This window comes from Contarinia nasturtii, unplaced genomic scaffold, assembly GCF_009176525.2.
Source record: "Contarinia nasturtii isolate CC-2019 unplaced genomic scaffold, AAFC_CNas_1.1 Cnas_scaffold_993, whole genome shotgun sequence".
Lineage (NCBI taxonomy): Eukaryota > Metazoa > Arthropoda > Insecta > Diptera > Cecidomyiidae > Contarinia > Contarinia nasturtii.
In genome coordinates this window covers 570174-582327 of record NW_022198340.1, presented here as the reverse complement: position 1 = coordinate 582327, position 12154 = coordinate 570174, and the positions used below count along the sequence as shown (strand labels likewise).

Here is a 12154-nt window from a genome sequence, read left to right as displayed (position 1 = left end):
TTAGGATGAAAATATCATTTAATGTTTTGCTCGAAAATCGTGCATAGTGATTTTTAGATTTGGACGAGTTTGCTGGTTGGGGCGTCACATTGAGCACGCACAAGTTGTACACCCCACACATACAATGTTGCAAACTCAATGTTCGAATATTCCCCTCATGTGAATTCATTCGTTCAATATTCAAAAAGTTTGAATGAGACACCATTGTGCTCTATTCTCAATAGAGTGAAAACTGAACAAGAAACTAGTGGTTTCAAAACTACAAAGTAAGAATAATGTTATTCTTTGGATCTTTCTCTCGTTTTTATCTCAATTTGTCAAAGTATTTCGCAGTACAGATTGGCCAACTCTGTGTGAAACCACACCAAAGGACATTGTATGCAATCAATGCAGAGCACAATGTGATTTTTGCACAAAAATTCAAATGTATTCCGAAGAAATCCAAATCACATATAAGTCAATAAGGGAATCTCTTTATATCCATCCCATGGGTAATACCATAAAGTGAAAAAGAAGAGCGAGGGTCGGAAGAGAGACCGACGATAATATCCACCGAAAAGATAAAGTCGGGATGAAAAATAAATTGCTTTGACATATTCACCATTTGTCAGGTTAAGAACGTATTAATGCTGATGTTGTCCAAATAAATCTTTAATTTATTCTATTTGTCCCTTTCATTTTGTCTATTTTTGTTGTTCTTGTTTTTCAGAGCAATCAAAAAATCGCCTGCGAAATCCACAGTTTGGGTCGAGTTTCAATGCACAGGATGGATTCAAAATTGTTGTGGAAGAGTCAAATAATTTTGATGACAATGATGTGGCCACCAATAGCACAAATCAATCAACGCCACGTGATAGTTTAGACATAGGCTCACCAATAAACCCCTATCTATTGTCACCATGGCGAGAAACGCGAAAACATTCGCTGCCATCTCAACAGGTGACAGAAGGAATAACAGCGAGCCAAGTGCGTCGTCTGTCGGAACGAGGCGGCGAAGGATCGGGACCGTCACCAAGGGTATGTAATTTTACTTTCTATTTATCTACAATTTACATTTCACAATATGAAATCTCACCGTAACCGTTATCATTTTACATTTTACATTTTACATTATAATTAAATCATTTCAATTTTATCCAATCTAATTTCCTGCTGATTTTTTAATGCATTTCACATTAATTGTGCATGCAAATACAAAATAGGAAGCGGAATTTTTAGCTACATTATCACAAGCGCCACAGCCATCCGGTCGACGACATTCAGTTGTAACCATATCGAAGGTTCCATTTTCAGTGTTTGGACGCGGACGACGTGAAAGCGTTGCAGCATTTCCAACAGGCGGTCGGTACGTACACTCTTTGCTTCTATTGCAAATGGTTTAGTTTTTTGTTTAATGAATCTAACGATTTCCATGTAATTCACAATGCGCTCGGTTATGGTTTTACCATGAAAGAATCCATACAAAAGATTACAATTCCGGATTATTCCTGGCTTTTGCTATTTATAACTGAAAATTCCATGGAATGCCCAGTTTTTTTTCTGTTATTTTCAAGATAATTTTTCTCTCTTTTGTTCGTCAAACTTTTATCGGTAAACAAGCGTACATCCGATTTTCATCTAGATTTTCTGCGTAATAAAATCAGTTTTAGTTTGTTCGATTAGATATATGCGCTCGACAAAAAATCTAATAACAGAAAAATTCTATAGACCTTCAATGTAATGGAAAAAAATGATGACTTCAAGGCAATGAAAAAAAAAACTCTATTATTTTCATATTCTTTACCATTTCTAGAGTGCTGGCTTCACGACGAGAGAGTCAACAATCAACTGGACCACCAGCAACCGATCCTATAGGCAGCATTCACAATTTACAGTTGGACATAATGGATGATATTGTTCAAGCGCGAAAGGCTCGAATGAAATTATGGAATACAAGCAATGAAAAAGTGTGCGAAGTTCAAACTTACAGCGATGCAGGTAATTCGAGTGCAACACGATATACAAATCGGCGATATTCCGATTTTGTTGGTTCAACACCATTGGCACCAATACCAGCCGCATCATTGCGACGCGCTTCTGAAATGCCAGTACCAATATTGACACCATCAACATCTGCCGCTGCCAAATCGCCTTCGACAAGCTTTTTCAAACGAACTGGCATCGCTGTTACAAATACCGATTTCAAATCATTAATTACATCGCTGGCATCGTCGGCAACTGAAATCAATAAAGTGGATGACACATCACCGGGCAAAACAAAACCATCAACATCATCTTCAAATACATTAGCACCCGACCAAGGTATATCAAGATCGAATCGATCAAATAGTTTTGATGTGTCCATTTTACACAATGCCAAACAAATGGTGACCGGAAATTCGAGCGACAAATCAAATGCGGCATCATTATCGGGATGGTTTGAAAAGCGTCATCAACCAATGTCACGTAAAAAATCATTACGGAACACCGCCAATGTAACGGTCTCTTTTTCCAAAGAAGTATTCGATCGTTTTAAGGAAAAGGAATTGCAAAAAGAGAAAAAATCAAAGAGTCATTTTCGTTGGGACAATAAAAGTGCATTTGTCGACCCGCACATCATTGGCAATGCGATTGAAGGATTTTTACGAAAATCGGCTCGCCATGGAAAAGATTCACGTTCAAAACGTAGCGGTGGCGGTTCGTCGTCGTCATCATCGTCATCAAAACCATCGTCATCGTCGAGCTTTTGGTTTGGTAAAAGTGATGAAGACGATTCGAAGGATTCGTGCGATTCGTCATTGTGCTCAACACTCAAGGATCTATTTGTAAAATAATATACCTGGGGATTCAACTTGAGATGGTAAGTGATTGAATGTGAATCAGTCATTTGGAACTATATACTATATCTTTCGCTCTGTATTCGATGGGAAATGAAGAGTAAGCACGCATCAAAAAGGATAGGAAATGAATGAGAATGAGACAAAGTGATAGAAAGTAAGCAAAATTGAACGATTCGATTTATCAATTAAATGTGTTCAACTAATCGGGTGATTGAGTGTGAGTCAAACGTTCAAATTGGACCATTGCAGAGAATGGAAATGATGAATAAATAAATGTGACGAATTGGAAGCCTCATCTGAAGCATTCATTTCGCCGCATCAAACTGAACACTCTTAACTGGTTTGTGCGCGCTTGTTTGAGCATTTTTTTTTTTTGCTTAAAAGCTTTTCATCCATTCCATCCAGCATTCATTTCTAACTCAAATACATATCTATCTCAACGACGTTGAATGTTATTGCTCTGATGCCACTGCTGTTATTGTTGGCAGGTTACCTTTTGATTTGAACGCGCGTGTCAATCAATTCTAAATATAGTGCCACGTTCACCGAAAATGTACGACGTCATACATCAAATCAAATACAACAAAAAAAATCGAATAAATTGTCTGCTAGTGGTATAATAAAAATCATACATTCATTATTCACAATTCATTGAGTCTGTCCTCTGTATTCACGGGAGGAAGTTTTATGACGAAAATTGAAATGTTCATTGAATAAAATAAGCCATTTGTTCTTATCAAGCATCATTTTCAGGATTACATGTTTCGTTTGAGCGACAATCTTCCCCATTCGCATCGTATTTTTGGAATGCGACGTGTGGCGAAAATTTTCCGCGACAAAATTGTCACATTTTATGGAAATGATGTTGCCATTTTCCCTTTTTCCTTTGCTAATTGGACGGACGAACGGATGAATAACAACAATTTGTTGGCATTCGTAAACATCAACTCACGAAATGATAAATGAAGCAGGTGCTCCAAACCAAATGAGAACTAATTTCGCTCAATTACATCTTGCTATCCCGCCGAAATCAAAACGAAGCGGAAATCATCAAACGATATCATGAAATTACGGCATGGAGAGAACTTTAATCCGGCAGTTAAGCTCAGGGACCAATGACGAACATTTTCCGAGTGATGTGAGCTTCGACGCTCAATGACGGCGGCAAAACATGACAGAGTGTGTGAGAGAAAAAGAGAGAGAGAGAGAGTAGAAATCAAGGCAACGCCATAAGCACAATCATCACACAGATTTGTTGGGAATCCAACTTTCGATGTGATTGCTATTGAGTTATTCAAATTGAATCAAAGACTCTCCAAATACGCGTATATGTCGGTTGCTTCTCTATGAGATCGATAAATACGTTGCAAATACATAATGTATGTTGTGTTAAGTTAAATACATACGGTCTATCTTTAATGTATCTCCTTTTTTATTCGTTTTTATCTATCTCTTCATTTGGTTTCATCGATTTTGGTCTTACATTGTATGTTATATACGTGTACGCACACGTCTCAATCATATCGTTACAAAATGATGTGGTGGGTTAACTGCGAAAGACACATAATTCTCTTTTTATCTTTCGTTTTCCTTTCTCTCTCTCTCTCTCAATGTGAGCTCTCATTCCATATGCAAGTGCTACTAACGAAAAGGAGCTTTTATTCGAGATACACAAGCGTATATATATATAGTCGCACGCGACTCCTCTTCGCTCTCTCTCGAAGTCTATACAGAGAAAAGTTGATTCTCGACGATGGAAGAACTAAAGATTGCATATATATCGACATCGATGGAAAGCTCGTACGTGTGTGGTTTAAGATATTCTATTATCATTTAATACTCATTGATTATTCAAGCGGAAGAGAGTAATATGAATGATTCGAGATTACAGTCGATATCATGTTTTTGTGTTCGCCCAAAATACCAAAGCGAAAACGAGTATTTTAAGTGGTTTTTACAGTGAATTGAATAAGCTCAATTCGATTTAAGTGCTTTTTCATGCGTTGTGTGTTTTTTTATCTCTCATCCACCTTGCTGAAATGAATGCAAAGCCGTCAAATGTAAATGTTGATCGTTTTAAATCTGATTATTCATCAACGAATCATAATAATTGTCAGTTTGTTAAAATCTGTTTGTTTTTTTAACGTGCAAACTTTGCAAGCAATATTTTACAATTTACATCGAAAATACGCACAAAAGTAGAATGTATTTGGATTCAGACCATCTCTCGCTACCCGAAAGAAAAAACGAAAACTTTACACAAAGTTTGACTTCTATGCACGCACACGCAAAAGTTGAAATGTTTGACAGCACACGCTCACAATTGCCACTTCGATTGTTGTTTTAATTGTTGAACATATCGCATAAATACCAAAAAATATGTTCATCATTTTACCCTACGGCAAATAGTCAAAATCGATTTACTCAGTTGCGTGAATTTTGACGTCTGGGAGTTGACTGTAACGTCGAAGAAGTCATGGATAAAATATGAAAAAGGCATACAAATGGGTTTTATCCAAGTTCTCTAAAAGCGGGTGAGATATTAAAGTTATCCCTGAAATCTGGTGAAAAGTTTTTTACACGCACACACATATACATTTTTGGACTGTTGAAAGAGCTAACAAAAAGAAGAAATTCATAGTGCTTTGAATGAAATAAATGATGAATCGTGCAGACATGTTCAGACGCAGTTCGATCGAGCTGAAACAAGTGCTTACGCTTTTTGAACAACAAGAGCAAAAGAAACAGAGAAAAAGAGAAAGAATAGACCAATAATATTCGATTTAATCGTCTAAAATTCCATCAGACTTTTTTTTTACGGTGGAGTTTGAATTAAATTTTCTTCAAAGTCCATTGACTTTGGGTTTTCATTTCGATTTGGATTTCGACCGAGTTGAAATTGGAATTGAAAATGATGCAGCACCGGATTTTCTTATTTCCGAATATCCCAAGCTGAATACTGATGATGTAATGACAAAGAGGTCCAGTTTGTTTGTGCATGTTTTTACGCTTCACAGAACTGCGTTCCAGCTAATCTATCATTTCCAAGAATTTCTCTTCAATGACTTTGGCCATTCGAAAAATGTTATGCCAAACACAAAAGAATACGGACCACAAAAATGGTTGTTAAACGAATGTGAAGATTAATTATGTGGCACCAAACTATTTATTAACCACATTTATCTTGCCTTGCATTTTGTGTGATGCCACGGAAGATGAATGAAACGAAATGAATTGCCATTTTCGGTTTTCCTCCCAATCAGTTTATTGCGTTAAACGCTACGTATCGTATACACGTTTATGTTTTATGATGACAGCATTTTTATGAGTTGTATGTGAGAGAGCTGCCACAATGACATGACGGAAATTTCACCAATGAAGTCAAACTCAATCACCTTTCAAGACGAGAATATGTTAAAAAATCTGAAATCGACGTGCGTAACAAAAGTTTGTCGGTTTTTCGGCAAAGGTTATAAAATATACACACGTCCGCCAAGACGTGTATATGTGGATATGCCATCACCATTACGAAATATGTCGGGTAATAATAATAAACGCGGTTCTAAAAGGAAATTTTTGTATCATTTTCGAAGCGTCATTCTAATAAGCATGAAATTGCTTTGGTGAAAACGCCAATAAGCGCATTGAAAATGTTTTCTCTGAATAAGGCTCATTAATCACTTAATTGTTATCGATATAATTTGGCAAACAAAGTAATTTTGCTCATTATTACACAATGACAGAGAGAGAGAGAGAGAGAGAGAGAGAGAGAGAGAGAGAGAGAGAGAGAGAGAAACAAAGTCAAAGAAAAAAATAAAATCTCATTTGCCAATGCCGTCATTCGAATAATAATCAAAAAGCCATCATTTTAATCTGGTCTCTACGTGATTTGTGGTCTCATTTCCACTTGTATGTCCTTTTCCTCCATTCTTTATTTGCCTATCTCATTTTCGTTTTCTAGCCCACTCTAACTTTTGCAATTGTACTTATGTCTGCACATCCACTTAACCCGAAATGAAATGAAAAAAAAAATTATTCTCTTTATTTTTCAGATAAAACGTATGAATACAGAACCCATCAAAATACTTTAAGCAGATGATACTTCAGTGTCTACTTAATTTCATTCACTTAAACAAAGAGTTACAAACGCAGAAGTGCCAGAGAATTTGTTTTCGTTTCTGATAAATCACCAATGACATTGAGCGAGATAGAGATAGCGAGAGTGAGACAGAGTTTGCAAACATCAACAAAAACAAAGAGAACGGAAAAATATAGGTAACGAAAAAAAAAACCACAATATACACAATGTCAATTTTGAATGACGTTTTATTTTGAAAGCGAGAAGAAGAAAGGAAAAACGAATGAAATGACAATTGGAAAGTCAACAAACGAGAAAATGTGAAGAGATTTAGAATAGATAACGAATAATGGGGCGATGCAAGAGGGAAAGAAAAATCCAGAGTAAAGTTATAATGGATTATGAATGTTCCACTTAAAATTGGAAAATAGAGTCACGTTAACAAATAAAGAATATTTTACTAAAAATGCTAATTCTAAAGTGAATCTATGTATAAATCTATATTAGTACCTTCTGTTCTGTTCTCTTCTGATTGCTTTTTGGTTCGCTTTGTTTCGATAAAGTTCAATATCTATTCGTTCACTATCATTTGAACTCCTACTCGATTTTCCACTGTTCGCGCACACTAGATAATATATATTTTTTTACGATTATTTTCTGAAATGATTCACAAACTTTTCGTATTTTCACCGTTTTCATTTTCGTTCGAGCAATTCTCAGATGTACAAAGTTAAATAAGGTTACCAGCATCAATTTTCGAATTGTATGAATCCAGTGTCGAAATTTGTTGTTCTAACTGAATGCACACGAAAGATAACGTACATTCAAATCGACAGTTTCGTTTAACAGCACCATGTAGAGACGCTTTGCTCAATATTTTCCTTTCATTTTTTTTTCTCTCAACTTTTTTCACACTCGTCGTTTAACACAATCACATTATTTTCCTTACAAACGAAATGGAAATTTATATGATGATACTTTTTTTTCGGTGCAATTAAAACACATCTTGCGTTTGATGGTAATAATTATTGTGCTTTCGGCAAAACGTGAATATGTTTCATACATGAGATGCCTCTGATTTTACATTAAAACACAAACTAAGTGAATTGTTCATGTGCCGCAAGCAAAATGCATATAAATACACAAAGTGGAAAATCGTTTTACTTCCGTTTTCGACGTATTTATCTTTTATTGTGATTGAAACGGGCGCAATGTACATGATACACGTATCACATATTTGGCATCTTTCTGCAGATGAAAAAAAAACGAAAGAGATTACATTTCATGTTCCATTTTATATTTTGCTGGTTATTTTTCGCTCTATCCAACCATGAAGCGTTGTCGTCAAATTGTCTTTTTGAATTTTAGGAACTATAAATTAATAAGAAAACAACATCAAACAAAAAAATAATATATTTAGCAGAATAAAGATTTAAATAGCAGAAAAAAAATAATAAAATCGCTTGTTTAAGCAGAAGCACAAATATTTTGAAGCAGAAAAAATCTCTTCCTGCGAAAAAAAGATCTTTTTTCGCAGAACAGTGTGGATGCGAGGAAGAAGAACAAATTACTAAAAATGGTTCATGCTGCATACGGCGAATAGAGACCAGTTTTTTTTTATTCGAAATCAAAGTTAGACGAATGTAACTCATACAGACATGCTATCAAACAATATTTCTATTTTTAGATTAGCCTAAGCAAGTGTATTTAGATAAGTCAATTAATATGAACCATGTTGTAAAACCTTTCGGTAAAAATAAGGGTATTACACCATTTTTTGGGGAAAAGTGAGAATTACCATTCATATTTCTAACAACAATTATCTACATACTATTATATCAAAGACATAGCAGTTCGAATTTCTTGGAATTTAATAAACAACTCATTTTCATATCCAAATTTTACTCTATACTTCTTCATATACTATATACATATATTTGTTTTCTCTTCAAAGAATTAGAAATATTGACATATTTTTCTTTTGAAAAAGATAAGAACAAAGGATATCATAAGAATAAACAACAAAGGATATCAAATGTTTACTGATTATTAAATATCATATCGTATTGATACCTCAGATATTATGAAAACACGTTTAAAACACATCATAACATATATAAAGTTCCAAGCAGACATCTCAAAACCAAAACAAACAATATTATAACATAAAATATGTGTGTGTTGTTTAGATTAAATACATTATATATATAAAAAAAAAAGAGAAATATTAAATAGAAAGCCAAAGATCAAGCGAGAGAGAGAGACATAACACGCGGCCCATCACACACACTTCTCGGTGAAGCGGCTTAAAAATTATATTGTATATAAATTATATTGAAAATAATATAAATCATCATGGTACTGAGTCTATAATCACCTGACTATTGCAAGTAAAATTGTAAATAAGAGAGATAATTTATGAATAATAAATATATATATTCCTCTAGGGGAATGCAAATAACATTAAGGGAATTACTATATACAACCACACATACAAACACAGAGAGAGATATAAACACAGGGTCAATATTTTCAAAAACTTGATCGTAATAAAACTTGTAGCTTTCTCCACTTTCTTGTGTGTGCGAATTCACTCTTTTCATATTCGTATTGGCATGACCTTAATGGCGAGATTTATGTGCAAAATATTTAATCGCAACATGCATTTTCTCGCAAAACCAAACCAAATATGCGAATTGTATGCGAAGCGCTGAAGTATTATTAAGTATTTCGAAACGAGTCAAGTTTTCCATTCAACTCTTCTGAAACATTACAATGTTTATACAGACTAGTTGAATGGTATGGCAAACACACATCGCCATGGAAATATTGGGCGATGGTGATGGTAAGACAGCGCTTTTTCGGTTTTTCCATAATCAATCAATGTTATTATGTTTTTGAACATTTTGACTCTGAAAATATATCGACAATGTTGAGGGATTTAAGAGTATCGTTTAAAACTGTGCATGAATTATATATTGCTTGGTTGAACATTAAAATGTAAGCAATATATTTCGCGTCTATCGGCAACTGTACGATGTGAATATCAATATATATGTAACTGAAATGGTTATTTGTATATAAGAAAATGCAAGTAAAAGCCGATAATAATCTGATTATATATCACTCTCGGCCAAGTTTGATTGAAATGACATTGAAAACAACACGTACTACGTAAACGATACTAACAGATAAATTGCGTTTGAATGCTCGTAAAATGCACAAAAAAATGAATTGTTGAACTATTTTTCAAATAAAAAAAAATAATATTAAAAAAAACCAAACATATTATATTATAGCTCCAGATGTGTCATGTCTCTTCATGTACTATTTATTAACTATGTATTGACAAAAAAAAATGTGCAGAAATAGTATTTTCACAAAATGTTGTTCGTAGTTTGTACTATGTTTCAATTGGTGTCTAAATTTCCAACGAACTTGGTACATGAGCCATTTTCTCGATTTTCATGCGCACCATGAAATTGAGATATGGAACGATACCGCTTCATACCACTGAAAATGATGAAAATCGCTCATCCACATTAACATAACATTGACAATTTGTCCTTAACTAAAATTCAATATAGTTTCATAACATTTTCTTGGGTTTTGCGGTAAATGGGAGAATTTGAACAAAACAGAAATTAAAACATAAATGACTCCGTCGAGCCAAGGACTATAGCATTTTATAAAAGCCTCCGTTGTGGTCATTGTGCATATGCTAAACAACATGGATTGGGTTTTGAACACTCTAAACACTCTCACCACATCAAATTTAACGAACAAATTCCTGGGCATACATGACTCATTTGTTGCGTTATCATTCGCCCGTCTCCGTCACCATTGCCGCCATCGCACTAAAGCTGATGATAGGCGACGACAGCAACTATTTTCACGACATATGATGTACAGTTAAATTGCATTTTTGCTGTCAACTGTCATTAATTTCATTTTCAACCGTTTGTAATATACATTCTTGGTGTGAGAGAAAGCGATAAAGAATGACAGAAGAAAAGAAAAAATGCCCCATCGTGTTGTCACAAGACCTTTATATTCATAACCATTTTCCCCTATGTGACTGATAAATGATAAGTTTTTGATCTTTTAATGATTTAAAAAACAACGTGATTTATATAAAGAGCAAACATTCGATAAACTTATGTTTACTTTGCCAGTTACAAATCGTGCCATATATAATTGCAGACGCAATTCTAAATTCATTTCATGTGAGAGTTGCCGAGAAAATCCGTTTCACCTTGGTACACATGAGGTCGAGGGGTTGTAGAGCACTCAATCCACACATTCTTCTCTCTAATTTCCGTTTCTCTATGACAATACCATTGCACTCGGTGAATGCATCTAATACAGTTGGTGTGGAACCACTTGAATTTAATTCGATATTTCAACATCTTACTGAAAATACAGCAGAGAAGCCTATTAAAATCTCAACCAGAATGCTTACTCTCTCACTTCAAACAGGTGCATACTATAAATATTGTGATTTCCCCTATATCTTTGGTTCAAGCATCAAAACAGAACATCATTTCAAACACAAACACACACACACATTTAAACATATAAGATTAGAAATGATATATTTTCAAGAGGAAAAAATTGAGAATTGAAACAATGCCAACGTTTGAACAGTGACTTATGGTCAAAAGATATATAATATAGAATAAAAATGTGACCGTATTTCGATTTTAAGTTTTCTCTTCTTCTCCACTTTTTATTGTTGGCATTGTTTCACACGTAACTTCGCCAATTCAATTTACAAATATACTTTTTAAAAGAAAATGAGTAAAAAAAAGAGATGTCAATAATAATAAATTTTAGAGCCAATCAAACCTCTTTAATCTAGTCGTTAATTGAACTGTTTCTTACGTGTCAAAGTTCACCAAAAACATAATAATAAATAAACATTTATATCTGGATCGAGATAAAATACGTACATGGAATAAATGGAATGCAAAACTTGGTCATACGAACAATTTCGATTAAGGTGCCAATGCCAAAATACAGATGTTAACGTTTTAAATTCGTATGCATTAATGTTAAGTATCCCAATTTACGGCGTATGGCTCAACACTTTTCGAAACTGTTTATATGACTATCATTTGATAATGTGCCAAGAGACTTCGAGTCTATGTGTGATTAACAAATGTAAACAAAGTTAAAATGGATTGGATGGTCTATATGTTTTGCAGAGGTGTTTCACCCTCTTAATCAAAAGAAAAGACAATTTATTGAATGTTAC

At 34.3% G+C, this 12154-nt stretch overlaps 1 protein-coding gene across 1 annotated transcript in view; it reads left to right on the top strand.

Moving 5' to 3' along the window:
• The window catches only part of LOC116343339 (uncharacterized serine-rich protein C215.13), a 30094-nt gene extending 17943 nt beyond the window's left edge, over window positions 1–12151 (top strand). Inside the window, exons 3-6 of the mRNA XM_031771350.1 lie at window positions 710–1017; window positions 1203–1345; window positions 1793–2839; window positions 6872–12151. Coding sequence (XP_031627210.1) covers window positions 710–1017; window positions 1203–1345; window positions 1793–2813 — 1472 coding nt within the window. The 3' untranslated portion in view covers window positions 2814–2839; window positions 6872–12151. The remainder of the gene's footprint in view (window positions 1–709; window positions 1018–1202; window positions 1346–1792; window positions 2840–6871) is intronic.
• The last annotated feature ends 3 nt before the right edge of the window (window positions 12152–12154 follow it).